A 27,625-nucleotide genomic window follows, 5' to 3' on the forward strand; every position below is an offset into this window, starting at 1 on the left:
AGTGCAAACAAATAAAAAGACTTAACAGTTCCTGAAGATGTTGACATATATTATTGTGTACCTTAAAATGATCGTATCCAAATTCTGTGTCCAAATATGACTCTATTCTTCCTTCCTTGTCTTACCATTCTTCCTCCTTGGTGTATGCCGATGAAATGAACGAGGGCTGAATGTATTATGAGCAAAGCAAAACTTGTATTAGCCTAGAATGAACTGTTTTATTTAGAAACAAGAATAGAGGAAGAAAAATTTGACAACTACATCGATACGCATGTGCCTGCAACTAGAAAGATTCTTGTTAAAGATTAATGAAGTTACCCGCAACTCTGTGGCACAGACCATGAAGGGGGCTGGGCTTTCCTCACATTTTCTGGCAAAGATAGATAGTTTCTCCAGTCCTCGAGCAGGATTTTGAGATCATGAATTTTATTATCCAGACCAGCACAGCAATTTGCGTGCATTGTACATACCGAATTCAAGTCCTTGCTAGGCTGACAGAACCCTCCAAAATAAGCTGTGTCTAGAAACTTGATCTCTAATCCAATATGCCTCGTGAAGGGATTATACTTTATCTTGTTGAGTACATCTTGGTCATGTTTTCTAGGATAGAACTCTCGTGCTTTGTACCAGAATTTATAAAATTCAATCGTCTGGGTGCTTGATTTAACATAATTGAAACCTCCATTGGGTGCATTGTTCAAGTCAGTAGGGTTGCCCCCAAAGCTGTCACATGAAATTTGGAAGTTGGTGTCTGAGTAAAAATGTGGAAATGGATTTCTTAACCACATGATGTCTGCGTCCTGCACCAATAAGCAAAAAGAAGGAATTAATGTTTTCATATAACTACACATGTTGTATGCTTGTGCATGCGCTCTCTCTCTCGCTCTCTAGCTATCTATCTATAAGCAACAAGATTGAAAAAGCGAACATTTGATACGCAAATTTCCTAGATTATCCAAGTTAAGAACCAAAGGAACTATCTATACTCTTAACATACTTTAGTGACCTCGTCAAGTAGGTCATCATGCCACATAACATATTCCATCTACCTAGATAAAATATTTCGTTTTCGTTTGGAGATGTCCACAGACAACATCTAATTATTTCCTCGTACAGCAAGTTACTTGTCAAAACACACCCCTTTGTCGAGTGAGTTTTATGATTGAACTCATTCTCCATCACTTGTGATGTCCTGTATGTATAGATGAAAAACTCACCTTCTAAGCTTTTATATGTATGATAATGATTAAGGAGATTCAATTTGTAAATGGTAAAAAGCATTTAATTGATGTACCGTGAAAACAAAATTGTATCCTGTCTCAAGAACAGTTCGGAGAAAATGAATCCTTCTCCACATCATCTTTAAGTAACTTGGGGTCATGAAATGTGCCTCATCAGAGAAGTTAATGCCTTCAGTTGTCAGAAAATAGCAGTTCAGATGTGTCCTTAAACAGTGATCAAACGCCTTTTGGTCCAGAGCAACTACCACCAAGTGTTTCAGAAGCCATGATGTTTCATTCCCAATTCTAAAGCTCTCAAGAAACAGATCAAAGATTGAATCTGGTTCAATCCATGCTTCATTTAAGGTTGTTATAATCACCGTTTTGTCTGGCATGGCGGCCTTTTTCAGTACTTGCTTCAACCCTAGGTCCTTCTTCCCCTACAAAGACATAATATACAAACAGATTAACATGAATATGGGGTATTGACAAAACTGCTAAAGTAGAAAATTATTATGCTAGTTACTAGTTCACTTACTGAATGATTCATATGGAAAACAATTTGTTAGAGATGATCAATTTCATACCTAAATTACAAAGGAATCTTGTATGGAGTACATCATGTTGCATTGCTTGCATTATCATACATGCATTATTCTTGACCTAGTTTGCATTCAGTACATAGATGGATGCTCATAAGATTTTGAACCAACTTATGTTAAAAGCATACATGAATGTTTTAGGAGACATCTACTTGTTGAATATCATTAAATAGAATTGAGTGGACTATTTTCTGTGGCCCTAGATCTACGCAACGTTTTATAACACCAACATTTGTTCTATGCACAGGTTTTTCTAGCCAAGTACTAAAGAAACTCTTTCTCTTCAAATTCTCACCCTGCCTGACCCTGATATTGCAGTAAAAAACTATAAGTTGACCTGATTTTTTCATGAATTAATGCAAATTAAGAAGAGACAGAGTTTCAACGTACTGAATTACTGAAATTGTTTGCACTAGAAAAAGAGAATGAATGGATGGATCCTGGGAGAAACCGGAAAGGGCTTTCAGAGGCTTGATAAAGCACAAGGCATGCCAGGGTAATCTTAGTGAACAATAACACAACCCTAAGGCAGTGAATCGAGAAGGTTTTCTGATTAGGGTTCAACTGGTGGTTGATGCCCGACTCCTGTGGCATTTGGCTGCCAATACTGATGCTGCTTCCACTATCTGAATCTATGGCTTTTGAGGAATAGGATTGAACTTTCTTAAGCATTGTACCCTTATATATTCAGTATCATCTCAATATATATTCCAATTTGCTTGGGTTAAACTGGATTTGAGTGAAGGCTAGGAGCAGGAATAGTTAAAAAATTGGTTTCGCACATGTTTGCTTGCTAGTAAAACAAGCAAGAACATGGACTGGGGAAATCAACTAGGAGATAGTAAATTGTCTTTAGTGAGAACTCATTTTCTTCTCAAGTTAGATAGCTAAGGAAAAGATAAGTTGGGGTCAATTTCTAGCCTCTTTTCCTATCTCTGATAACTTACTGGATTAATTTGTTGATTCAAAAGGTGTTTTTAGTTTATTTTATTTTCACAGCCAAACCGTTTGAAGTTTCTAACAATTTCCTTTTGTGTTTATTTTCCCAGTTTCTGTTTTTTCCCTCTTGTAAAAATTCATTTATATTTATAATATTTGTTCTTGAAATGAATATAAATACTTGACATGTACTCTTGGTAGAACCTAGATTTATTTTTTCCTGGGTACTAGTGGTTAAATATGGAACTTATGTTATACATAAAGTTCCAATGATTTCTTTCATAGCAATCAAACTTCACTTTGTTCAAACCATCACAATTGAGACAAAAAAATTGCTTGGTTGAATTTGATTTTAATACTATTTGTTGATTTATAAACTATTAATATTACCCACGCTAGTTTGCTTTTCTAAATTGCAGCACAAGATTCAGATTTTCCATTCATATTGTTCTTAAGTTGCTTGTTAATCATTTGATGCGTTTCTAAGACAAATGTGTTTTCCATGGGTTGTAAGTTCAGTCGTCGACATAGTATACTTGTCTGGCACATGTCCATGCTTCTGCTAATCCTCTCCGAGTTTGATTAACACGCCCGCACACACACAGATCTGTATGTATCAGCATGTAATATCTTTTTTACTTTGAGGTTTCCCATTTTTCTACTCGAGGACTGTTTTTCCCAAGTTGTCTGGCTCTCTTGCATGGTTGCCCACAGGCCACAACTGCTTTCGTGGGATCATAGAGCATCTGCCTGTAACGGAAATCAAAATAGCAGACAGCTTGAACAACGAAGAAGAATGCATCTGCGGTTAGTCCTTAGGATGAATCAGAATAGTCAAATCGGTTGTAATTCCCAGAAGCCAAACGTAGCTTTCACCTTTCTGAGGGCTGTTTGGGGAAATTTGATCAGCTCCACATTTATCAAAATGCAAAGGGAGTAAAATTACTGTTCTGATGTAGAGTTTCTTGGTCTAAAATTCTTCATAATCCACACTCAACATGCAAATATACATATATACAATACGATAACTATCTATATATACAGGTAAGCTTGGATTTTACAAACTCAAAGGAGGCACTAAAAGGACAAAATTCCTAAGTAAAATAAGTACTCTTGAACTCATACTAATTCAAGAAGAAATTAAAAACCAAAAAAAAAATTGTCTGCAAGAAATGGAACTTGCTTTTGTTACCAGCCAAACGCAATCTCCATCAATCTAAATCTGGAAAAAATTTTAAATGCATAAAAAGGCACATAATTAGTATAAAAACTACTTTAATTAAAAGAACCAAAAAAAAAAGACTAGGAAAATTAAATAGTCTGGTCATGAAATTCAAGAAAAATGTACCTAAAATTAAACCCCAAAATCGCGAGTCCCAGGACTCCCATCTTATCTCTTACCACCAATGTTCTTCCTTCTTGGGGTATGCGAACCAAATGAAGCAGGGCTGAAGGTAATTATGACAAAACCCAAGAAGCATTAGCCTAAAATGCTTCATAATTTTCATATAAGCAGAATAATTAGGTTAGAAAAATAAGACACATACGTTATATGAAACAAAAACAAGATCTTAATTAAGAAGATGAATGAAAATGAATTACCCGCATTTTTGTGGGACAGACCATGAAGGTGGCTTGTCTTCCCTGATATGATCTGGCAAAGCTAGATATTCTTGCCAATCATCGAGCAAGATTGTGAGGTCATTGATCTTGTTGTCCAAACCAGCACAGCAATTTGCATGCATTGTGGTCACCAAATTCAAGTCCTTGCTAGGCTGACAGAACCCTCCAAAAAAAGCTGTGTCCAAAAACTTGATCTTCAATCCAATCCGTTTGAGATAGGGATTATGCTTGATATTGTTCAGCACATCTTGATCATGTTTTCCTGGAAACACTTCTCTTGATTTATACCAGAGCTTGTAGAACTCAATCGTCCGGCTGTTGGATTTAACATATTTAAAACCTCCATTAGGTGCATTGTTCAAGTCATCAGGGTTTCCTCCAAAGTGGTCACATGCAATTTGAAAGTCGGTATCGTCTGTGTAGAAATGTAGGAAAGGGTTTCTGAACCACATTATATCTGCATCCTGCATATACATATATATCAAGAAATTAAAAGATTAATAACTTCTTGGAATCAGATTCCAACCAGATAGATGAGTCTATGTCTTACTTTCATTTACATAAATCTCTATAAACGTACCGTGAATACAAAATTGTATCCCAGCTCAAGAACATTGCGTAGGAAATCTATCCTCCTCCACATCATCTTCAAGTAGTCCGGGGTCATGAAATGAGCCTCGTTGGAGAAGTTAATGCCTTCAGTTCCGAGAAAATAGCAGTTGAGTTGTAACGCAGAACACCGATAGAAAGCCTTCGGGTCCAGAGCAATAACCACCAAATGCCTGAGAAGAGGATATGTTTCTTTCCCAATTGTAAAGCTCTCTAGAAAGAGATCAAAGATAGAATCTTGTTCAATCCAGGCTTCATTCAGGGTTGTTATGATCACTGTTTTGTTTGGCATTGCTGATCTTTCCAGCACTTGCTTCAACCACAGCTCCTCACTAATTTTACTTACAGAATCAGCAGCGCATGATCTGGAATTATACACAGGAGAAGAAGAAAAGGCCAAAGAAGAGTAGATGGACCTCGAAAGCTGGAAAGGACTCTCAGGCGCTCTGAAAAGCACAAGCCCTGTGAGAGTAATCATGGCGAACAATAGCACAGCTTTGAGGAGGTTGTTGCAGAGGGAATATTGGTTATGCTTAGGGTTCAGGTGGTAGTAGCCGCCGCCAAACTCCTCCAGCAATTGGCCGCCTAATTTGCTTCCACCATCTAAATACATGACCCCTGCCGGAGAGGACTGCCACCGGAGTACGTATACCAATCTCTGTATTATTTTCCTACATATATATCAAAATTATACGTATTTTTTTTTGCGTAGATTAGAATTGAATTATGGATCGTGAAGAGTAGGAGAGGACATGAGAATGAGAACCCATTTTTATCTAAATTAATGAATCTAGGGTTCGGAGTTATGATCTTTTTTAATTTATGATGAGTAGTAACTAACGCGAGCAATCAGTTGATACCCAAAGGTTTCCCTTAATTTTCTTTCCTGCGCAATAAATAATTTGTGGTATTTAATTTTCTTCGCATAAAATATTTTCATTTATCTATTCTTGAAAATAAATATAAATAAGTCTGACCGGTACTCTACTTTATCATACAGTTACACTCTTTCAGTGTAACGAAAATTGTCGATCTGATATTCACTTAAGAAATATAACGACTAGTCATGGTTAAAAATAAGTAGTTATAGTAAATATATAATCATTAGTCGCAGTAACGCAATGTGTATTAGTCGTAGTTTTTACGAGTGTGATTAAAACATTTGTAAAAATATAATATTCATCGTCATGGAGAAGACATCGGGTGATGTGGGATGGTGATTGTTTAACCACACTGAGTTTTATTGATGGAACATTTGGAGCTCCAGGTAAATCAAAAAAGAAGTAAGAAAATAAAAATAAATTGTACACAACGTAAGTTTGACAAGGAAAATTCATACCCAAATCAAGTTTGGCAAAATCAAACTAATTACATTGGCAAGTGTATTACATTTGTCATATGATTAGTCACTTTTTTTATTTGTACAATAATTACGAAATGAGCGTATTACACTTGCTATATAATTAGTTTAATGTCAATCAAACTTGGCTCGAGTTAAAATTTCTGATGAAATATGTATAATTTAAAGAGAGTGAATATATAGTTTTAGCCACAAATCCGGGGAACAGTCCAAGACCTAGTGCTCAAATTCCTCTCGCTCCCACTGGGCAATGACATGTACTTTCTCCAATCCTCAATCACCATCTTGATATCATGGATCTTGTTTTCCAACCCGATACAGCAATTCGCATGCATTGTGATAACCAGATCCAGATCCTTGCTGGGTTCGCAAAACCCCCCAAAATATGCAGTGTCCAAGAACCTTATCTCCAACCCGATTCCGGGGATAAACGGGTCGAATTTGATCATGTTGAGCACATCCTGGTCATGTTTTCCTGGAAAATAGTCTTTCCCTGCGTACCAAAATTTGTAAAATTGGATAGTCCGATTGTTCGACTTGACATAATTGAACCCTCCATTTGGTGAATTATTCAAGTCCGTGGAGTTGTACCAATAGTGATCGCACGCAATTTGAAAGTCTCCGTCTCGATAAAATCTTTGAAATGGATCCCTCAGCCACATTACATCCGCATCCTGAATCAATATAAGCTCTTGAATGTTTTCTTTTTTGATTTTTTATAGAATTCATTTTTACCAATTTTATTCTATTAATTTGGAAAATTTCGTGCATTATTGAGACAAAATTGATCGAAATTCGTAAAATAACTGGAACTGTACACGTAACATACACGTGACCATGATCAAATAATAATTTATCAAGAAATGCTATAGAAAAGACGTAGTAATTAAGTACGTACCGTGAAAACAAAATCGTACCCCATCTCAAGAACAGTACGTAGAAAATCAATCCTTCTCCACATCATCTTGAGATAATCCTGACTCATGAAGAATGCCTCGCCCGAAAAGTCGACGCCGGCGGTGGTTAGGGCGTAGCAGTGGAGGTGGACTTGCAAGCAACGAGAATAGGCCTTGTGGTCTAAGGCCACAACCACCACATGTTTCAAGAGGTTCTGAGTTTGATTTCCGATTCTGAAGCTCTCCAGGAACAGATCGAATATGGAGTTTGGTTCTGTCCAAGCTGCATTTAGGGTTGTGATTATCACTGTTTTCTTGTCCGCCATTGCTGCCCTTTCCAATGTTTTCTCCAAGTTATTCTCCTCCTCATCATCTTTTGCCTATTTTTTTTTTTTTTGGAAAAAAGAATAAATTAAGTTAATAAAATAAAAAGAATATTGGGAACCCTTTTTTCGAGAAAAAATTTAGTCTGTGTCAGCAATTTTAATCTTAACGATCTATAGTTATAAAATAAAAAATGAGATCTACTCCAACATGAACTTGTGAAGGAGATAAAAATTTGCCCAAAGAAACCAAATTCATGAAAAAAAGGACCAATCCGTATAAGGAGTAAATTACAGGATCAGACGTGCTTACAACCTATAGTTACAGGACCAAAAATATAATTTTGTCTTCATTGATGCTAAGAAAATTGCGCAAACACTCTGTCCCTATTTTTTTTACATGTGCTGTAACTGTAATTTTCATTAACACTTTCTCAGGGTAAAAAATTTATATACATCGACAACCTTCTAGGCCGAGTTCTGTAATAATATTGAGTGATAAAAAAAAGGTACTTGTGCAATTAATTAAATCTTAAGGGATGCTAATGTAATTTACCAAAAATCCAGTTGTTATTTTACACTTAGATAGAGACCATATGCATAAAATAAAAAAAAATAGCAGATAGTCAAACTTGATTAATAATGTTCAAATTAATCTTAGATACTCCTTAACTACTAATTAAATTAAGTAGTACATACATAATTTCATATATATTAATAATAAGAGAAGTCAGATTTGGCAGGCAATTAAGAAACAATAATTTTGACAATTGTCTACATCACTAATTAATTAACGAAATTCAGCCTTATAATTTGACTACCACAAAGCAGTACACATGCAATATTTTTGAAAATTACAAGCACAGGAATTTAATTTATTTTGAATAAAATCAAGATAATTAAACAAGAAAGTCATGGTTTTTTTCGGATCGGATTTTTTCTATTGCAAATTCTATTTCATCTTCTACTCTGTTCAATGTAAATGCATATATTTCCCCCAAATAAAATACATGATGTCATATTTATACTCATAACTGACGCATACAATTAAATGAAATAGAATATAAAATAGAAATTACAACACAAAATTCAATCGAAATTTCTTTAGCATTGAATTAATACGTACTATAATAAACAATAACATCCATCCATGTATATATATATATAACTCACAGGAGAATTAGGAGGTTGATGGAATATCGGTGAAGAAACATTGTGTTGCATGATGACTGCAGTTTGATTAACAGTACCACAAGATAAGGAACAAGATAGGTTTTTGGGCCCTGATGCAAATGAATTAGACCTCTGAAAGAACTGTGTAGGATATGCAGATTGATTGAGAGCAAGGCAGGTTACGCCCACCACCACGAACACGGCCAACGTCATCCTAACAGCTGCACCGGAGAAATAGCCCTGGTGGTGGTGGTTGCTCGAGTCGTGGTGGTAGCCACCAGACTCTAGCTGGAAGCTGTCGTCGTCTTTAGGGTTGGAGCCACCTCCTCTTCCTGCACCTGAATCCATGTCTTTCTCTACTTACCAAAGCCAGGTAGGAAAAGTCTTGCAGTATATGTATATGCTATATATCAAGGTGTAAGTCAACCTTAATGTTGTTTATTTCTAGAAGCAGCAGCTGCCCTTTGCCCGAATTTGATTTTCTATTGCAAATTCTATTTCAACCAATTAGATTTTTTTTATTGTAAACTCTATTTCATCTTCTACTGCTTTATTTAACGTACAGTCACTTTTTTTTTTTTTTTTTTGTGGTGTATAAATTCTTGTTGATGCACAACTCTCGTGATCTGATTAAGTGAAATTATAGTTAGATATTTTGATTTATGTTACCTATACCTAACAAACACGACCAATATATATTGCATCATATTACGGGGAATATTCTATGCTTCATTTTTCAAATATGGCAACTATATATATGTATATATATATGCTAAGCGTACATTTTATAAGTGATTTTATTTGGTGGACGTGATTATCCGTGAGCTAGTTCGATGTGAGAATTGCCTTCATCTTCACTGATTGCATCATGAAATTCGACTATAAACAAGTCATCAAAAAGAAATATCTAATAAATGCACTTGAATTTTTTGATCATATTTAAATATTGCTTATTTTACTGATTCATAATTTATGAAGGACGAGGTATCACAACTATCAAGTATTCTGTTAATTTCCCTATGAATTTGCTAATTAGATTAAATGATGCCAATGAAAAAATTGAACTGCACATAAATTCTTTTTTTAATTTTCGCTTATATTTGAATGATTAAAAGTAAGATTGGTCTCTCCAAAATTATAAATATTTTTGGGGATATTTTGAGAGAGGCAGAATTGCAAAATTGGTCCTGGATGTACAAGGGTGGCAAAATTAATTCTGTAAATATTGAACTGGTAATTTTAGTCCTATAAATTTTATATTTAATGGCAATTTTAGTCATTCCGGTAAAAAATTACTAGATTTTAGTCTGACAAATTGGGGCTTAAAATTTCGGCTGCCAACTGGAATTCACTTACACAATCAACATCCTATATGGATGCTGACGTGGAGTGGGGGAGGGAAAAATATGTGTAAATCAAGTGAGTAAGATTTGTGGTGTTTAATAATTTGGCTATTGTAAATGTCTTCTCCATCGATTCGTTGACCACTGTTCTACCCACTGCACCGGACCTCTACCAAAAGTTTTGCCATCCTCCAACGTGGGTAACGTACCATCTCTCGTCTTTTTGAATCAACTCTTCGGCCACATTTCACCAACGTTATTTTTGCATCGCTGCCGCAATTTTCCAAACTTTCCATTGTCAACTCGTCGTCGTTTGCCGTCCTCTTACCTCCAGAACACCCCACCCCCCATTGGAAAGCCCATCATCCAACAGTCATTTCCCACCAATTAATTTTAATTTTCTTCAACTTTCGAGCATTTGAGCGCATATTCTTTGTTTGTCTCCAACTCCTCCCCCTCGCAACTCCTTGTCACCAACTTCCTCCATGGACTCAGCTCCCCACCACATCCACGCCCCACGTCACATCAGCAACCATGTAAGACGCCATATATTTAAGTTAAGAAAAGTTGATAGTCGGAATCTTAAGTTCCAATTTATCCAACTAACTTTTGGGTAATTTTAATCAGAAGGATTAAAATTGTCACTAAATTAAAACTTACATGACCCAAACAGTCAATTCAATATTTACAGGACTAATTTTGTCACCCTCTCTTATACATATTGGATCACTTTTGCAATTTTGCCTTTTGAAATAATTATTGTGAGTTAGGAAGTAACATTCAATGTGGAAAATTAATTAGAGTCCCACCATCGCCTTCAAGTCGCTTTCTGTTACGTTAGACAAGTCAGATTCCATCCAAGACATGACCTCTTCCACCCCCCCCCCCCCAATCATTTTATTGCAAGTTCTCATTTATTTTAAAATAAATTTTCTTGTAAATACTAGCGCCTTTATGCATTCATTTAATTAACCTAACATAATGTACGCGTGATTCTTTTTAGTAAAGCTAAAGAATTGCAACGTACGTTCTAAATTGTAGGGAAAAAAATAGAAATCCGTAAAGGTAGCAGAAGAAAACGGACACACATGAAATAATATTTGAAATAGAAAATTCATGGGGATTTGTCATAGTGAAGTTTTGACATAAATCATAATCTATATACCATGATCTTTTGTAACCAGGCTGGAATATTCTATTTCAAATGTAGAATAAAGACTGCACAATTATGGGTTCAAGAACAAATAATTGTGTAATAATTGCACAATAGAGTAGTGGCATTATTTATTCAACATGGTGAAAAGGCAAATCCTTTACATTTGTTGGTTGCAGCCTCCAAACAAGCAGAGATTACCTCTTAGGGTAGCACCAGTAACAATGAAGAAACAAAGGGAAAAAGAAATTCTTACCAACACTGTCCACATCATTATTGGTTGCAGTACAGAAATGTGTTCTAGAAATGATATGCAGATAATTGGTCTATTCAGAAACAACATCCACGGACGATAAAACATCTATTTCAGCCCTCAAGTCAGTGATGACGGCACCAGATAAGTGAAGAAAAACAAAGGTTGTAAATTGTGTCTACCACGTTAAACATCTATTACAGCCTTTCTGACGCTCAAGTCAATGATGGCAGTACTAGCAAACAGATGAAAGAACAAAGGTTGTAATGGCGTCCACAGACGTTATACCATATCTGTAATACGATGTTAAACCATATCCATTACAGCCCGCTGACTCTCAAATCACTGATGAGAAGACCAGTAAATGGAAGCAAACAGTGGTTGTAAAAGGAGTCATGGTAAGAGAAATGGTTGCGGTAAGAACCACCTTACTGTGTGCTTATCTTCAATTCACTGGTATCCAGTTCACCAGTCAAGATTTCTCTTTCTAATCCGTACCCTATGTTGTGTGGTTTCCGAGTTTAAACCTCTTCCTAACTGAGTGCTTGCAACAAGTACAGCAATCTAAAGCTTTGATATATGATACTACGATGTAATATATTTAGTTGATGTACAGTGGTGAAGTGGAAAACTAGAGTTACTACCATTGGAATAACGTGAGACAGAGCAAAATGAATAATATGAAATCAAAATACAGACGTGGAAACATGAAGCAATCCTACTCTTGTAATGGTATGAACTGAAACCTCATGAAGTCTTCAGATCCATCGTCTGCGACCTCGGGAGCTCGGGGTTCCTTGGAACCACCTCTCCCACCCAACATCAGCCGGACCTCTAGTCCTGCACAAGTTCACTAGCCTTGTATTCAACTTATCCATCTACATTTTCCCTTTTGTGCAGTTACTGTCTGGTTTCTTCAGGATTGATAGTTCAAATTTAAATGAGTAAAGAAACATAATTATGCTACAAAAGGCATTCTTACACTGGAAGTAGAGCATCTGGAACAGCGTCGACAGTTGAAATTAACCTGTCATTAAGAAGAGATAGGGCCCTATAAGTGATTCTTTCCCCCTCTTCTAAATTTCTAATTTGGTTTCATGTTCAGGCTTTATTAAACATATAGATATGAACAAAACAAGAAATGCAATTTAGTTTCCCTTGGAAAAATATGGCTAAGTAGAAAATAAGTAATAAAGAGAATAGAAAAAGGAAAAAGAAACCATTAGTTAAAAGATTTGATTAGTCAATTTTGGCACCAGAAGAACAGTCTGTCCTCACCTTTCAATCTAGATCATTGCTTTCTTCCTTAATGAAAAATGGCTTAGCTTGCATACAAATCCAAACGCTTTTCAAGAAAAGGTAGTCATGGAAAACACTGATCAACAAATTTGGTAACACAGCATTATAACAGGAAAAAAGACCCTTTTTCGATTCATAAAGCCTTTGCTTGTTTCTACCCATAAAAATAGTAATTACCAGTCATCAACGGAAATGGGGGAAGAAAAAAGGCTTACTCTGGACAAACAGTAGAGACTCCACCGATAGTTTCAAGCTCGTCTAGCTCATCCTGCACAATACAATAAATAAACAATCATCTCAAAGTCAACAACATTCTCCCCATTGCTCATCATCAACAAATCATCATAATCCGGAAAGGAAAAGGGAAAATTGCGAATAAAAAAGCAGACTAGCGTGAAAAGAGGACCTGGATGATTTGGATTTGCTGATTGAGATAAGAAATTGCGGCCGCCATTCGATGCTTCCCCATAAGGCCAGGAGCGGTAGTATTTGGGGAGGCCCGAGAAGATGGCATTGGCAGTGATGATGAAGAAGAGGGAGAGGGGGCGTGGTTGTTTCGCTGCTCAGCCGGTTGCGGTGGAGATGGCTCCATCAGCCACCGGAGTGAATGAGTGAGGTAGGAGAAGGCAAAAGGGGAATGGGGAATGGATTGGATGGAAGTAGAAGAGAAGTGTAGGGACATGGAAAAGACGGTCAAAAGTGGTGGGAACGTGAGATGTGGGGGATAATAACTCATGATGATGTCTTTTATTGTGTGTATGTATGTATAAGTAGGCAGCCTACTTTACACATTCATGGAAGTAGCTTATGACTATCATCATTCAACTATATGACACTTTCTTATCATATTGCTTTCTTTTTTCTTTTCTTTTTTTTAACATTCCACTGCCAATCTTTGAATTTTGTATCAATTTACTTTTTTTTATTTATTTTTTAAATTTATGCGTGGAATTAAAAATTTACTTCGATCTTAAGTCCACCTGAAGTGTATGTATTCACATAATCGAAATATTTTTCAGAAAGTGAAAAGAAAAAAAAAAAAACACAAAGCGCTATAATCTAAAGGTTCAGAGATCGAACGTACAAAAAATAATTGAAGGGCCAAAGTGCAAAATTTCTCGTACATTGGGGGTTGCTATTAACCCTATAAAAAATATGCTATCTATTTTGCTTTTGGATAAAAGATATTTTGCCCATCTAATTATCATTGTTTTGTACTTTGCCATTATTTTTAGTGGATTTTTTTACCGAAAAATAGTTACTGCAACACATCATATGTAGTTTTTTACCATAAAATCTCGGAGATGTTGTATTTTTTGAGAAATATATTATGTTCTTACAATAAAAAATGAGATCCGACGTACAATTTAACAAACCCATTAATTGTTTATTAGAAACAATTTAAAATGATAACTTGTAAAGTTGGTATCACAAATTAAAACAAAAAAAGTAAATTACAAAAAATACAATGGTCCCATGGTTTGTATATATTAAATACATTGAGATTTAAAATTAAAATTAGATCCGACTTATTATATCTATAGTGTCTCTAAAATTAGTGACACCAACTCCTCCTCTTATTAAAATTATAAAAAAAAAATTCTTAGTAAATGTGACACTATTAGGGTTTTGATTAGAAAATAATAATGTTATCTCAATTTAATTAACTTTTATATTTTATTCCTTGCTTTTGAAAATGCAATTTCAATTTGATTTTACTTTCACAAATTTGATTGGCTTTTGGGTAACAAAGAGGGGGTAAAAGTGAAACATGACAGAGCTTCGGGTGAAAATTGGGAAAGTACTTTTGGGTTAATATAATAAAATAATGAAATTTGGGAGTTGAATTGCAATTTTACCCTATAATTATTTGCAAATTATCAAGCTCCTTTGTTCGTCCCTTTTCTCACTCCCTTCCAATGGCCTTGCAAGCAGCTGCGAAATCACTCATAAAAAAGCTGATTTTTCCCCCATCGGTTTTTGCGCAGCCAAAATTCTCCCTTCTTCACTGTTCCGTGGCCACCGCGCCGAGACGGACGTACAGCACTCTCAGAAACAAGAACAAAGGCGAAAAGAGTCGGAAGCAGAGAGCAGAGTTGTTTGTTAAGAGACGAACGCGCTCGGAGAGAGAGCTCGACGGGGAGTTCTTGAAACAGTATGGAAATGAGAGTGCTGCCCATGTCCCCGTCATGCTTGGTGAAGTGCTTGACGTTTTCGCTTCGGTGCCTCTCAAATCTTTCGTCGACTGTACTCTTGGTGCCGGTGGCCACTCCGCTGCGGTTGGTGGATTATTTGATTATTTAGCGTCTATGCTTCTATTCATTTTCTCGTAATTTCGGGTGGAATGTTATTGTGTGCTCGGGGACAAGAATTATTTGGGGGAAGGGAAAAGAACAAGAACATAAGAATTGGGATTATTGTTATTATGTTTCTTTTTTTTGTGGTATTGGTTATCTATTTCATATATTTCGAAGTGGTTCAATAATATGGGCTTACCAATGTTCTAGTAGTTTGAGATGATATTATAGCACTTTTGTTCATCATAGTCCGGCTATATTTAGGATAATGCTGACTGAATAGCAAGTCGTTTAGTTCCATTGTCTTGAGTTGTCATCACTGATAATATAGGACGTACATTGTGCAATATGGCACCATAAGGTGTGGAGGAGCTGGTATTCACCAGAAATATAATAGCTTTCTTCTTTAAGCAAATACTACTGCACTAGCCACTTTAAGAATCACAATCTTGGACAGAGCTTACAGGATTAAGTTTTACCATGCTGATGCCGTGTTGCTGTCATAACTGTTCTATTGGATTTGTATTCTTATCTGCAAAATTGTAAAAGTTGGATGAATGGAGTATATGAGATAAACATGGATAAAGTCAATAGTGACAGGAAGAGGTATATTGTATATGCACTACTGGTAGACCAAAAAAGATTCTTACAGGATGATGCACTTCAGTTTCTTCTATTTTTCACAAAAAATATTCTGATTCTAATTGTTTCACTCTTGACATGGAATCTTCAAATATAGGCCTGCGGAGAAGTTTTCTATCTCGTTATGGCAAGATATGTTGTCACACAACTGATTGTTTGTTGCATACTAACACAGGGCAAAAACTCATCTAAATTCCAACAACTGAACTAGGTTGTTGAATTTGACATACATGTTAAAATCTATGACAGAAGGATGACAAATAAAGATGAATGCAGTAGTGTAACTTTTTCTTTTGGGTGATTACCCAACAACTTGTCTACGTTCTGGAAGGACTAGATTACAAGCTCCTATAGCTATTTAATGTTCTAATATGTGGAGCAATCAACAATGTCATACAAACTTTGTCAAATTTTCTATATGTCTGACTGAGGCTTCCTTGCTGTAAATGCAGATCATTCAGGCCCATCCGGAAATGGAATTCTATGTTGGCCTTGATGTTGATCCTGTTGCCCATCAGATAGCTCAGGCTCAATTAAATACTGCCTTGCACAACAACTTTGGCCAATCTTCAGCAGGTTTACAAGTTCATACCATCTTGAAGAACTTCAAAAATATTAAGGATGTGCTTCATGACGTTGATGGGAAGCATATAGCTAATGGAGTTCAAGGAATTTTGATGGACTTGGGAATGTCATCCATGCAGGTACACGGCGAATATCTATGCTCTGAAAAAATTATTAGTGGGTGGTTTTTATGCTTCTTTGACAATGATGGCTCCTTTGCTCCTCCACAAGCATGTACTTTATATACTTGATGCTAATCCCAAAATGGGTGAAATGTTGCAACTTGAGGCAAGCTTTGTTCCTCAACAATCTTATCTGGAGCCTATGGATGTGATTTCATGCTTTTATTTCAATGCTGTATGTGGATTTCGCTTTGCTGTTATTACCATGGGTAAGAAATATCTATTTAAATGTTACATTATTCACTATCCTCATTCAGCTAAATAATTTAGTATTGACAATAATACACATTACCCAAATTGCAGCAGCAGATACAGACCATTTTAAAAAATTTGAAAAGGAGAGAATGCTGTTACTATGTAACGTAGACAGTGAAGTATTTTTCTCGGTTGTGGTCTGCAGGTTAACAATGCCGAAAGAGGCTTTAGTGTACTCAGTGATGGACCCCTTGACATGCGGATGAATCCCCAGGTAACCGCTGCCGCCTATTATGAAGGCCATATGTCATGAATTTTCTCTGTTTCTCTCTATTAGAGTTTGTTGGCTACTAAGAAAGCAATAGAATAAAGATATAACTGAAAGAGAGCAAAAGTCAATCAACTTTATACATTTATATGTAGCCACATTTTTAGAGAACATGTTGAACAACTTAGAATGGGTAGATTAGATAGTGACTAAATTCATTATAGTAATATTGTAATAGCCATAAAAAATTGACTGCTAAAATTGATATCCTGTTTAAAGCACTGTTATATTTAGCACAACTGTGTCTACCCTCGTTGGTAGTCCTAATTTAAGTATTCTCTCCGTTGATTTCACCATTCCCTATGGTTCTTGTTTATGTAATTGTTGTCAAAAGTCGAGATTAAATCTTCTTGTTTATGTAGTTGTTTAATCGATAGAATTGTTTCATGAAATTTTCTTCAAGTCTCTCTTGGGGTATTCTTTAAATTCCATTGTAACTGCCCTTGATGTTTTGCGAAAAGTAACACCAACATGTGGCAGAGATCCCATATTTTTGTTTTTGGGCAAATGAACTGGCGTAGTGGTTTCTCCCTAATCCCTCCATAGCTGAGAAAATTCAGTAGTTCATCTCTTGATATTTTTGTCGTTAACTACTATTCTCGCTGTCCTTTGCTAAAATGGGTTTGATTTGTTAATTACACTGGCCACCGTATTCCTGAGAAAGATTGTGAAGTCAATATGTTTTTTCAGCTTGTCCTTTTGTTTTAAGTGGAATGTTCATACAGCTTTTCCTTTTAACTGATCGGAGCAGGGTAATGGCAGGCTAGTCTGAAGGCAGAAGACATTTTAAATTTCTGGCCAGATGCTGAAGTGGGGCGAATTTTACGGGACTACGGTGAAGAAAGCAATTGGTTCGCTCTCCAAAAGAAAATTGTTAGGGCTCGTTCGAGTGGTGGGTTGCATTCCACAAGCGAACTAGTCGACCTCATTCGGAGCTCAACTTCTTGGATTAGAGGTGTTTTTCCCTTTTCCTATTCTTTTCATCTCTCTTTTATTGGATAATAATCTTTGTTAACTTGGTAGGACCTTTGGGCTTTTATGAGTAATTGTACTCTTGCATGTTTGCTTCAATTTGTCAGTGGAAATTTAAATTTCTAACTAAAACTGAGGAATGGCCTGATGTTGGGAAAACTGATCCAAAACATTTCATTTGACATGAAATTCTCTCTAATTTAAACAGGAGGTAGGCAAGGTTGGATCAAGACTGCAACGCGGGTGTTTCAAGCTTTGAGAATTGCTGTCAATGATGAACTTAACACGCTTAAGGATTCCATCAATTGTTGTTTCGACTCCCTTGATTCTGGAGGAAGGCTTGCTGTCATATCATTCCATAGTTTGGAAGATAGAATCGTGAAGCAGGCATTTCTAGACATCATAAACAGCAGTCAAGAAGAGAGAAATACTGACTCCATAAAACTCGATTCCTACAAGGAAAAGGAAGCATGGATAAAGCAGATCGTGCAGGGACCAAACGCCAGTATCTTAACAAAGAGACCCATAACACCATCAGAATCCGAGGAGAGATTGAATCCTCGAAGTCGGAGTGCAAAACTTAGGGTAATTGAGAAGATCTGAAGAGGAAACCCTGGGAATATGCAGAAGATCTGAAGAAAAATTCTGTGGATCCGCAGTTTTGCTGAGTTAATTAGCTATCATTTACTTTTTAGCCCATGTTAGGGAAATTGTTTTACGTATTTGATCAAATAACTTGATAATCACTTCAAGTATGCTTGCTGTAAACAAGGATGAAAATTAATTAAATTACTTAAATTAATTCATTCTTAAGCTGAATGTTGCACTAAACAGCATTATGTAAGATGTAATTAAGTATGACCAAAAATCACAAAATGCACTGATATACAAATAAGAATAGAATAATGTAAGATCGATCCAAATATGTACACTTCAGATGGTTCTGTTAATTCTTAAAAGTCATCACATATATATAAGGGAAAGTTGAAAGCTAATATCCAAGTCTGGAGGGAAAATGAATTAGAATACACAACTCAAGCACTGGCCTTGAAAAGCTCATCAGCACCGTAACTGCCTGCAACTTTTTCATCCGACTCCTCAAAGTAATCGGCACGAGCATTGTCGGCTAACATCAAAGCAACCAACCAGAAGAGGCAGGAATCCAGAGACAGAAATGCTCCTCCGCCCAAAATGCCGGTCTTGGCTGTAGGGCACTCGGTTTCCAAATTGTGATGAACGTTGTGAATTTGGTGGAGCTGTTCAGTCACTGTAGGCCATATCAACATTGCTGCCGCTAATCCGGTCGTGAACCTTCAACAGGGAAGCAAAGAAATCAAAAAAGGAATGAGCGGACAGTGGAAAGAAGGCTATTAAACGGTAAGTTACTCTTCCAAACTGAGTAAAGAATAGCAAGAAATTGGCTAGCTATAGCCTGTATTTTTAATTCATTGCTCCTCATTTGTCAGGGTGTTGATAAACTTATTACCCGACTTCAACATCATCCACACAACCCCAAATATCTCGTTTAATTGTATAATGTAATGATGGACCAATTTATACGACCAGATAAGGATAAACGAGACAAGAGGAATATAATATAAACAGAAAGAGCCATCAAACTCAAGACAAAAGCAAAGGGCTTTGCTCATATGTGAATGGACAAGCATATATACTCACACGGCAATGTTGACAAAGACAAGGAAGCCTTTGTTTTGGAATAAAACCGCCTTGGGAATAGACTTCCCTTTGTAGGGGTAGAATAAAGAAAAGTAACCAGCAAGTGTGCAGACGGCAAGGAATGCAACAGACAAGTATCCCAACACCACAGTCGGATCAGATGGATATTTGCAGATGACAACACCTTTCCCGGTTATGGTAGTGCCAGATGCAGGCTGTAAAATTCAAGCAGTACAAATAAGAGAAAAGCAGGTGGATATAAATTACATCAATTACATTGATATACTCAATCAGGCAAATTCATCAATCTCTCCGCTGGAAATTGGTTGGATTAGGAGCCATTGCAAATCAAACCGATGTATAAGTTGCAAAATAACTTCCCGAAGAAAGCCACAACATGCCACATTCTTGAATCATTTATGCCTAGATGCAACTCAAACTCTTAAATTGGTAAGAAAAACTTTCGTCGACTATACTTTCTGTTCAATCTAATATCAGCACATCTGACCAGCTAATCAAGGCTCACCAGATGGTGAACACAAAAACCATCCAAATACAATTGAAAATGCAAACACCAATCAAAATTATAACCAAGCCCACCAAAAACAGTTAAGCCATCATCATTCAATCCCAAGAGAAAGAAAGAACAAAAAACATCATTTGTGTAAACTGTAAAAGGCACAGGATAAAAGCATCAAAGATTTCATCTTTCCTCAGATAAAAAGATTACCTTCTTGTTTTCAGCAATAACTCCAAATATGAAGGACAATACCCCAAGTGTTGCCACAATCAGGGACATTTGCTTCACAGTAAAGGCCATTACTCCTGAATTCACCTGTAACAATTTACAGAACAAAATTCAGAAGAACCAAAAATCATAAATAAAAAAAATAAAACCATAATGTGGGTTCAAAAATTTATAAATATTTTTTTTCAGAATTCCTCTTTTCCGTTCCTTGTTTAACTAAATCTACAACTTTCTCGCACAAACAGGTAAACAACAACTTTGAATAAAAAGAAAAATCAGCCCACTGTAATATTTTCGCCGATCAACAACACCCCTTTAAAGAAAAACAACATTGAAATAGAGATATCAAAAATCAAGAAACCACACAAAGAACGAAGAACGGAAGCATAAAAGCGTGTTTTACCTGTAGCCCCGAAGAATTGATTAGAAGGGTATCAGATCTTCTCTCTCTCTCTCTCTACAAAAATTTCAACGCCTTGGAGAGAAGTAATGTAGAAGATAAAGGGCAAGTAGTAGTCGATTAGATGATAGCAGACATTGACTGCTTTTTTACTTTTTAGTTGAGAATTTCAGTAATTACGGGATTCTACTTGATTCCTTTCTCCAAAGGGGCTGGGATTCCGTGTGATCGCATACCACGGGATGTACCTGGACTCAAATTAAGGTAGATTAACATTTGACTGGAGGTGGGATGTACCTATAGGGTAACTTCAATATTCATATCTGGAATTTGGAATTTATATCCCTCATTAAATAATTTATTTAATTTATGGTTCTAATATGTAGGCAATATCAATATATATGTCAGTTACAACTTACAATATATATATATATTTTTAATTGACTTATTACTAACTTATTGTAGTCAAATAAATATTTTTATTTTATCAAATTACCTTACAAATCTTCACGCGCAATGTATGTGAAGAGGTATTTGTTTGACCTGTAATATATCAATAATAAGTCGATCGAGGGATAAATATAACTTTTCATTTAGTTTTTTTGTTAATATCAATAAATTTGATTAATTTCGACAAAATAATAAATCTATTTCTTGAACAAAAACAAACGTAAAGGATACTAAATATAATTTTTATAAATAACAAAATGTTCCTATAATTGCATCAAACCTCAAAGTAAGTGTAATCATCCTTGTATATTAATATTTATGGTGGACATAATTGCGTGTAACATTTATAACGAAATAATCATGTTTAGAAAGTTATCAAAATCTGTTGATTCAGGGATATGATTCTAAAAATTTTGACCAAAATAAATAGTTAGAAATTAATTTTTTTCTATTGGGAGGTGGGAACGATATATATATATTAGGGTTAATTATATTTAATTTTTTAAAAAAATATAAAATTATATATTTTTTTAATTTTTTTTGAAGTTATATTTATATCCTCTCAAAAGACCTCCAAGGAAAATGATAACACTAGTATAAAAAATATTACATAGCTTCTCAATTTTGCCTCTAATTTAATATTTCTATGTATGTTTTTGTATTTATGATAAACATAATATATATAGTTAGGTTAACATCATTATATTTTTCTCCAATCAAATAAAAAATTATTATATAAAAATGTTAAATTAGAGTTAAAGTGAGATTTATGCAATCTTTTTACTAACATCATTTTTTACTCTGTGCAAATAGTAGATTTTTAGAAGGCGTGCAAGTGTAACTTTCTTTTATGGGGGAAAGTGTAAATTTGAAATTTTAGAAGGGATTTAAATATAATTAATCATATATATTATTAATAATAAAAATGAACTAAATCCGAACACAATTGAATTTGAGTGAGAGCGGCAAATTATCAACAATACCAATAGTACATTTTGCTTGTTGATTGAGAAATGGTGGACAACTTCGTTATTATTAACCCTTTAGGACATTGGGAAAATTCTTATTCGAATCAGGTTTGATCAAGTCAAACTAATTATAGGGTGAGTGTATCACATTAATTTGATATATAATTGGTCACTTTTCTTAAATTGTATACCAATTACACGACAAGTGTATTGCACTTACTATATAATTGGTTCAAATTCGACCGAATTGAATCCGAACTAAAATTTTCCTAGGGGCATCGTTATACATAACATGGTAGGTTTGCATGCCACTGTGCAGACGGTGTCGGTATAATGCAGTATCAATTGACTAGTTCATGACACATTGTTGAACGTATTGGAGGCATACTTGATGGTAGTGTTAGGCGGTGACATGTGCGGGTGGGCTTGCCGCACGCACGTCGTGTGGGCAATATGAGCAGAGACATCATGTGCGTGCAAGGTAGCCAACGCGCTCGTGCACAGACCAAGTGGTGCCTACCATGCTGAGCAACCTGCATGTGTATCCGCACAAGGTTGCTTCCACAAATAACACCTAAGGCGGGAGTGTAGGGGCAAGGCTGATGGTCCCAAACAAGCAATTGCATATGGTTTTTGGAGCAATTATTTGAATGAAAAATTCTAATTCAGATCGCATTTTATCGGATCTGTTGGAATTAATGGTCCATGACCTCTTTATGGTAGGCCCAATCCAGATCCATTTCTTTTCTCACCTAGAGGGCTCATCAATATGCCCATCCTACTTGACCCATTAGTCTTGTCCTGCCCGACCCAGGTATCCGTCCTATTTATATCTAACCATAACCCTAATCCCTCCTTCTCAGTTGTCTTCTCTCCCTTTCTAACCCTTCTTCTCCCTCATCTCTCTCTACCTGTAGTTTCTCCCCATTGTTTTCAGATGGCCTTGAAACCCTCTATCCTCCGCCTCTATCCCTCTGTCGCTTTAATGTCTTGCCTCTATAAAAAGCCTCCATGGCCTCTGGCTTTTCTAACGGCTGTGATATTTCTGTCTCTTCTTCACCCTCCTCTAATATTCCTAAGCTATCTGTGAACTAAGAAAAACCTTACTGGTGGGTTTTTGTGGCTAAGAAAAATTTAGTTGTTGGATGTTATGAGCAACCGTGAGGAATAGTTGCCAGCCTCTTGTGGTTGTTGGCTTTCTAATTTATTGGGTCTACTCTCTGAGCCTAAATACTTGTTGTTTTCTTGTTGTGTATTTTAGACCTGTAATTTGTTTAAAATCTGTAAATTTCATTATATTGTTGTATATATCTGGTTTGTAATTTAAGGGTTTCGTACCCACTGTTCTTTGTAATAGTTTGGTTAGGGTTTGTGTTTCTAGGTTGTTTATTGGAGGGATTAACACCCTACAAGATCTGAATAAATTATATGGCATATTTGATATATTTATAATGTGAGTGATATATAGGTAAAAACAAAGTAACCAATCACATGACAAATATATCATAGTTGTTCTATAATTAGTTTGGTTCAACTAATCTAATTTAAGTAAAAAAATTTCCTATTAGACAGTGGTGAGCATGTGGTAGCACTTGCTATCCTTAGATGAAACAACTATTACCACATGACTGACTAGTTTAATTTTGTTCAAACTAATTGCCACACAATTGGTTGACGTTCTTAAAATGTTTATGTCGAAAGCAACTTGATATTATTTTTTTAACCTGATTTGAGTTATTCTAATTTAAGACGAGAATTCTAAAAAAAATTTCTTTGTGATAGAATTCAACATATCATTTACTTATATTGATGATAGTCCATCAATTATTCAAATACCTTATTTACAAGAAAAACCTCAAACAAATCTATAGGAAAATTATAATCTATTATTTAAATAAATAAAAAAAAAGAACTAACATAGCAATTCCTCTAACATTACAACTTAAATCATTAAAGCTAGCAAGTGATCATTGTTACTAGAAAACTATCACAACTTAGAAGAAAATAGTAATTCTAGTAACTCAAAATAAACTAAGTAACAAAGTCCTTAACTTAATCAATCCTATGAACAAAGATTTCTCTTCCAAGGCTGCTGCTGAATGATCCTGATCCAAATTACCAGTCCAAACAGTCTTGACATAGAAATCCTTCATGAAAGAACGAAAAATCGAAAAACTAATCCTATAACAGCGCTGTCGCGCTAATTATATACAGAAGAACGAACCCGCACATAGCTAAAATTTTCACATAGTTTTCCACATAGTAGACCTTAAACTATGTGAAAGAAATAAACGTAACACGACATATATGTGTCTGTCGTGATTCTTGTCAGGATGAGATGTCATATATACTCTTTCTTTTCATTTTCCTCGAGCTCAAAGTAGTCCTCTCGTGCATTCATGACGAGCATTAGAGACACTAACCAGAAGAGAACTGAGTTAAGGGACATAAATGCACCACCACCAAGTATGCCAGTTTTGGCAGTTGGGCATGTAGATTCGAGGTCCGTGTGAACGTTGTGAATATGGTGAATATGTTCTTGGACAGTAGGCCACAACAGAAATGCTGCAGCAACCGCTGTTGTAGCCCTGTAAATATTACCGTATAATAAGAAAAAATGCGTTAGTTGTAACTATCTTTAACGTTTAGACGTGTTACGACAAGCCCTTTTATTAAAAATTCAAGATTTCTGCTCAAATTTCAGGGGATGTCTCGTTTCTTGGATGCAGAAGGGAATGTAATGGCACGGAGACTTACAAAGCAACAGAGAAGTAAGAGTTGCACCAACGGGAGCAGAAAATCGCAGTCCGTGGAACTGCTCTGCCTTTGTATGGATAAAGGAGGGAGTGATATCCAGCAACACAGGCTGCTGCAAGGAATGCAGTGGAGATATAACCGTAGACCACCGACAGGTTGGATGGATATTTACAGATGACTACTCCTTTCCCTGAAATCGCATGCCCTGATGCTGGCTGCAAACAGAAAAATGTTATGTTCAATTTAGCAATGGAATAGTAGTAACATAGCAAAGTGTTTGTGAAGATGTTGATAATGTATATGCATACCTTTTTCAGTTCTGCAAAGATCCCAAAAAAGAAGGATGTTAGGCCGAGGACGGTCACAACCATCGCAAACTGCATAGGAGTAACGGCCATTTTATGTGTACAAGAAGCTTTCAACCACTATATGTCCTTTTTCCTTCACCCCAACCTCTGCAAGAGACAATCTATACATGCTTAGCACAAACTCCAGAATTTGGTTGATTAGCAACATGAAGAACGAAACAAGATGTAATTAAAAGCAAATTTGAATCGTTTCGTACAATCAGAATCATGCAAACTTACATTGTTCAGCAGAAACATTGTGCATAATTAACAAAATACTACGAGTACGTAGGATGAAAAACTACATCAAGAACATCTAGTTTGCGTGTCAATTAACATATATCGAATGAAAACATGAAGAAATAATACGAATGAGAAGTAGACCGGCCTTACGTTGCACCGTATGGTTGTCGGGGTTGCAGGAGAATCGGAAAACTGGTTGAACGCCTCCCTCCTGGAAACCTTTGTTGGCTCCTTGTTCAGAATGAGTCCTGCAGGAAGCCTTGAGAAGGTTGTTTAAATAATAAAAATAGGTATGAATCTGGAGTTATTTGTTGGGTTGGATTCATGCTTTCATGGGGAATTTTGCTATATTCAGGGGCTTCCAGCCATCCTTTGCCCCCAAAATGTGCCATACTAGAAAGGCTTGTGTCCCCTTATTTTTCTGCATCCAATTCTTGAATATTCACTTGTACTAGCAGCTCTTGATCAGCTAATATTAGTCAAATATTCTCTGGAATTTTCTGCCATTAATTTTTATGCAATTGACCATCAAGTATTCAGTTTTACTATTTAATATAGCTTGTGATTTGATTGGCCTCCTGTTGCAAAGTATCATCAGTTTATATAAACCTTATGGTTTTGTCCTAAAAATGCGAGGTCTTGGGATTTATAAACCATTTAAGCTCCTTGTGTCCAATAATTGTGACCCTTGCATACATCATTAGTCCCCAAACAAAGGGCTTGGGAGAGGCATATGGTCTCATTCCCACAGACATCGCCACACGATATTGCTCGCGACTCCATCAGTACCTCGTTGCGCGAAGTATCGCTCGTTTTGAATTCGTATGAGCCTCACGATTTTGTTTTTAAAAAGCGTTTTCCTAATAAGAGGAGGCATTGTGTTTATAAACCACTCAAACTTTTCCTCTATAATTAATGTGTGACGCTTGTCTACATCGCTATCATACATAGTCTTGTTGAAGAGTCGTGCTTAATACAACGAATGTTCCTCCCTTCATTAGTTATTGTATTTATCTTTCTCCCAAGAGTATATATAACAAAAATTGAAAACATTCAAGAATATATCCAACTAAAATAATTAAATTTCTATTGACTTCTTAAAAAGAAATCTAAGTTGGTAATATATTAGGCTTGTTAATTGGAGAAGAAATACTTATCACTTGGCGGACATCTTAATTAGTTGTAATGAGCCAATATTGATGCCAATTATAATTCAAGAACAATATTTCATTATAGTTACATTCTTTTAACTTTGTATATGACGTTTCCCTCCTTACAAGGATAAAAGTATTAGAGATAATTACACGCTATTTTTTAAAATTTAATATAATTACATGTAAGTCTGTATAGTTTGAAAAATTACATCTAGTACTTCTTTTATTTGGTTTAATAAATAAATCCCCATTAGTCAAAATTAACCAAATTTATTGATATTAAAAAAAATAATATAAAAATTCATATTCCCCCGGCCCCCCGTTGACATAATTGGGGATTCTTAATATTACTGCTCTGCTTTTAAATCTTTATGGTGCCAATAGGACTAAATGTGTTGAGTTTTTTCAATTTTAGGATCATTTTGAAAATCTTGTAAGGCATAGGACTAATGAGTTGAGTTTTTCAATTTTAGGACTATTTCAGAAATATCGACATAGAATTAAATATGTTGAGTTTTTCCAATTTTAAAATTATTTAAAATATTAAAAAACTAAAAATATTGAACCCGATATCGTATGAAACTAAAATAATGTTTCACAATCTTTCACATACCATCATTAGCAAAAATGAATATAAGCCTTGCTAAAAGAACAGTCTAAACAAACCTTGCAAAGTTTGGATTTTATTGAAGGAAAAAAATGTGAAAAGTTGAGCTTTCATCTTCCTAAGCAATCTTTGTATTTAGTTAACTAGTTTTAAATAAGTATAACTAATTAATAGAATTCTCTACACACAAAGAATAAAGAACTCTCTTTCGTTTTCATTCATCCCTGTATAATATTGATTGGGGGGCTGGCGGGGCCTGGTCTACGTGTTTCAACCACAAAAATGCCTTCCCCATTAAACC

The 27,625-nt window shown here is 35.6% G+C and overlaps 8 protein-coding genes across 10 annotated transcripts; 1 reads left to right on the plus strand and 7 right to left on the minus strand.

Annotated features, from left to right (window-relative positions):
• Positions 1-59: 59 nt before the first annotated feature.
• LOC148787655 (uncharacterized protein At4g15970-like) lies at positions 60-905 on the minus strand. The gene is made up of 2 exons (XM_088881883.1): positions 319-905; positions 60-166 (listed from the first exon to the last, which is right to left on the minus strand). The coding sequence occupies exons 1-2, from the start codon at positions 849-851 to the stop codon at positions 103-105; spliced, it is 597 nt and encodes a 198-aa protein (XP_088738009.1). The 5' UTR covers positions 852-905; the 3' UTR covers positions 60-102.
• Positions 906-1,168: 263 nt separating this feature from the next.
• Positions 1,169-2,494, minus strand: LOC105165095 (uncharacterized protein At4g15970-like). The gene is made up of 3 exons (XM_088881036.1): positions 2,213-2,494; positions 1,295-1,660; positions 1,169-1,192 (listed from the first exon to the last, which is right to left on the minus strand). The coding sequence occupies exons 1-3, from the start codon at positions 2,492-2,494 to the stop codon at positions 1,169-1,171; spliced, it is 672 nt and encodes a 223-aa protein (XP_088737162.1).
• Positions 2,495-3,722: 1,228 nt separating this feature from the next.
• Positions 3,723-5,811, minus strand: LOC105164968 (uncharacterized protein At4g15970). 2 transcript variants are annotated; one of them, XM_088881882.1, is made up of 5 exons: positions 5,410-5,811; positions 4,965-5,325; positions 4,364-4,848; positions 4,110-4,209; positions 3,723-3,983 (listed from the first exon to the last, which is right to left on the minus strand). In XM_088881882.1, the coding sequence occupies exons 1-4, from the start codon at positions 5,604-5,606 to the stop codon at positions 4,152-4,154; spliced, it is 1,101 nt and encodes a 366-aa protein (XP_088738008.1). In that variant the 5' UTR covers positions 5,607-5,811; the 3' UTR covers positions 3,723-3,983; positions 4,110-4,151. The 2 variants fall into 2 exon arrangements, with proteins under 2 accessions (XP_088738008.1, XP_020550458.1); XM_020694799.2 differs by having other exon boundaries at positions 4,965-5,811.
• Positions 5,812-6,261: 450 nt separating this feature from the next.
• LOC105165094 (uncharacterized protein At4g15970) lies at positions 6,262-9,212 on the minus strand. The gene is made up of 3 exons (XM_011083967.3): positions 8,746-9,212; positions 7,252-7,629; positions 6,262-7,027 (listed from the first exon to the last, which is right to left on the minus strand). The coding sequence occupies exons 1-3, from the start codon at positions 9,091-9,093 to the stop codon at positions 6,539-6,541; spliced, it is 1,215 nt and encodes a 404-aa protein (XP_011082269.1). The 5' UTR covers positions 9,094-9,212; the 3' UTR covers positions 6,262-6,538.
• Positions 9,213-12,049: 2,837 nt separating this feature from the next.
• Positions 12,050-13,534, minus strand: LOC105164967 (guanine nucleotide-binding protein subunit gamma 1). 2 transcript variants are annotated; one of them, XM_088881133.1, is made up of 4 exons: positions 13,200-13,534; positions 13,009-13,061; positions 12,477-12,521; positions 12,050-12,347 (listed from the first exon to the last, which is right to left on the minus strand). In XM_088881133.1, the coding sequence occupies exons 1-4, from the start codon at positions 13,527-13,529 to the stop codon at positions 12,329-12,331; spliced, it is 447 nt and encodes a 148-aa protein (XP_088737259.1). In that variant the 5' UTR covers positions 13,530-13,534; the 3' UTR covers positions 12,050-12,328. The 2 variants fall into 2 exon arrangements, with proteins under 2 accessions (XP_088737259.1, XP_011082122.2); XM_011083820.3 differs by having other exon boundaries at positions 12,050-12,334; positions 13,200-13,528.
• A 1,142-nt stretch (positions 13,535-14,676) lies between these two features.
• LOC105164966 (mraW methylase family protein) lies at positions 14,677-18,786 on the plus strand. The gene is made up of 5 exons (XM_011083819.3): positions 14,677-15,072; positions 16,185-16,436; positions 16,879-16,947; positions 17,764-17,956; positions 18,182-18,786. The coding sequence occupies exons 1-5, from the start codon at positions 14,713-14,715 to the stop codon at positions 18,574-18,576; spliced, it is 1,269 nt and encodes a 422-aa protein (XP_011082121.1). The 5' UTR covers positions 14,677-14,712; the 3' UTR covers positions 18,577-18,786.
• Positions 18,787-18,841: 55 nt separating this feature from the next.
• LOC105164965 (uncharacterized) lies at positions 18,842-20,964 on the minus strand. The gene is made up of 4 exons (XM_011083817.3): positions 20,802-20,964; positions 20,381-20,485; positions 19,651-19,865; positions 18,842-19,284 (listed from the first exon to the last, which is right to left on the minus strand). The coding sequence occupies exons 2-4, from the start codon at positions 20,468-20,470 to the stop codon at positions 19,008-19,010; spliced, it is 582 nt and encodes a 193-aa protein (XP_011082119.1). The 5' UTR covers positions 20,471-20,485; positions 20,802-20,964; the 3' UTR covers positions 18,842-19,007.
• Positions 20,965-24,117: 3,153 nt separating this feature from the next.
• LOC105164964 (uncharacterized) lies at positions 24,118-25,874 on the minus strand. The gene is made up of 4 exons (XM_011083816.3): positions 25,714-25,874; positions 25,282-25,428; positions 24,974-25,188; positions 24,118-24,804 (listed from the first exon to the last, which is right to left on the minus strand). The coding sequence occupies exons 2-4, from the start codon at positions 25,369-25,371 to the stop codon at positions 24,558-24,560; spliced, it is 552 nt and encodes a 183-aa protein (XP_011082118.1). The 5' UTR covers positions 25,372-25,428; positions 25,714-25,874; the 3' UTR covers positions 24,118-24,557.
• Positions 25,875-27,625: the final 1,751 nt, after the last annotated feature.

The sequence above is a fragment of the Sesamum indicum genome, linkage group LG6 (assembly GCF_026168435.1).
Source record: "Sesamum indicum cultivar Baizhima isolate 11 linkage group LG6, ASM2616843v1, whole genome shotgun sequence".
Lineage (NCBI taxonomy): Eukaryota > Viridiplantae > Streptophyta > Magnoliopsida > Lamiales > Pedaliaceae > Sesamum > Sesamum indicum.

Coding starts and splice junctions, on each gene's coding strand:
- LOC148787655 (XM_088881883.1), bottom strand. CDS start 851: ATGTGTAGTTATATGAAAACATTAATTCCTTCTTTTTGCTTATTGGTG. Junction 167..318: donor TCTGTGCCACAGAGTTGCGG/GTAACTTCATTA, acceptor TAATACATTCAG/CCCTCGTTCATTTCATCGGC.
- LOC105165095 (XM_088881036.1), bottom strand. CDS start 2,494: ATGCTTAAGAAAGTTCAATCCTATTCCTCAAAAGCCATAGATTCAGAT. Junction 1,661..2,212: donor CAAACAATTTCAGTAATTCA/GTACGTTGAAAC, acceptor ATGTCTTTGTAG/GGGAAGAAGGACCTAGGGTT. Junction 1,193..1,294: donor GATACAATTTTGTTTTCACG/GTACATCAATTA, acceptor CTATACATACAG/GACATCACAAGTGATGGAGA.
- LOC105164968 (XM_020694799.2), bottom strand. CDS start 5,606: ATGTATTTAGATGGTGGAAGCAAATTAGGCGGCCAATTGCTGGAGGAG. Junction 4,849..4,964: donor GATACAATTTTGTATTCACG/GTACGTTTATAG, acceptor ATGTATATGCAG/GATGCAGATATAATGTGGTT. Junction 4,210..4,363: donor TCTGTCCCACAAAAATGCGG/GTAATTCATTTT, acceptor AATTACCTTCAG/CCCTGCTTCATTTGGTTCGC.
- LOC105165094 (XM_011083967.3), bottom strand. CDS start 9,093: ATGGATTCAGGTGCAGGAAGAGGAGGTGGCTCCAACCCTAAAGACGAC. Junction 7,630..8,745: donor ATCAACCTCCTAATTCTCCT/GTGAGTTATATA, acceptor AAAAAAAAATAG/GCAAAAGATGATGAGGAGGA. Junction 7,028..7,251: donor GGTACGATTTTGTTTTCACG/GTACGTACTTAA, acceptor ATATTGATTCAG/GATGCGGATGTAATGTGGCT.
- LOC105164967 (XM_011083820.3), bottom strand. CDS start 13,475: ATGTCCCTACACTTCTCTTCTACTTCCATCCAATCCATTCCCCATTCC. Junction 12,522..13,008: donor GTCTCTACTGTTTGTCCAGA/GTAAGCCTTTTT, acceptor TCTTAATGACAG/GTTAATTTCAACTGTCGACG. Junction 12,335..12,476: donor CCAGATGCTCTACTTCCAGT/GTAAGAATGCCT, acceptor GAACTTGTGCAG/GACTAGAGGTCCGGCTGATG.
- LOC105164966 (XM_011083819.3), top strand. CDS start 14,713: ATGGCCTTGCAAGCAGCTGCGAAATCACTCATAAAAAAGCTGATTTTT. Junction 16,437..16,878: donor TGGGAATGTCATCCATGCAG/GTACACGGCGAA, acceptor TGTGGTCTGCAG/GTTAACAATGCCGAAAGAGG. Junction 17,957..18,181: donor CTCAACTTCTTGGATTAGAG/GTGTTTTTCCCT, acceptor TAATTTAAACAG/GAGGTAGGCAAGGTTGGATC.
- LOC105164965 (XM_011083817.3), bottom strand. CDS start 20,470: ATGGCCTTTACTGTGAAGCAAATGTCCCTGATTGTGGCAACACTTGGG. Junction 19,866..20,380: donor TTATTGCTGAAAACAAGAAG/GTAATCTTTTTA, acceptor TGAATTTTACAG/CCTGCATCTGGCACTACCAT. Junction 19,285..19,650: donor GTCTTTGTCAACATTGCCGT/GTGAGTATATAT, acceptor TCCCTGTTGAAG/GTTCACGACCGGATTAGCGG.
- LOC105164964 (XM_011083816.3), bottom strand. CDS start 25,371: ATGGCCGTTACTCCTATGCAGTTTGCGATGGTTGTGACCGTCCTCGGC. Junction 25,189..25,281: donor TCTTTGCAGAACTGAAAAAG/GTATGCATATAC, acceptor TTCTGTTTGCAG/CCAGCATCAGGGCATGCGAT. Junction 24,805..24,973: donor TCTTACTTCTCTGTTGCTTT/GTAAGTCTCCGT, acceptor TAATATTTACAG/GGCTACAACAGCGGTTGCTG.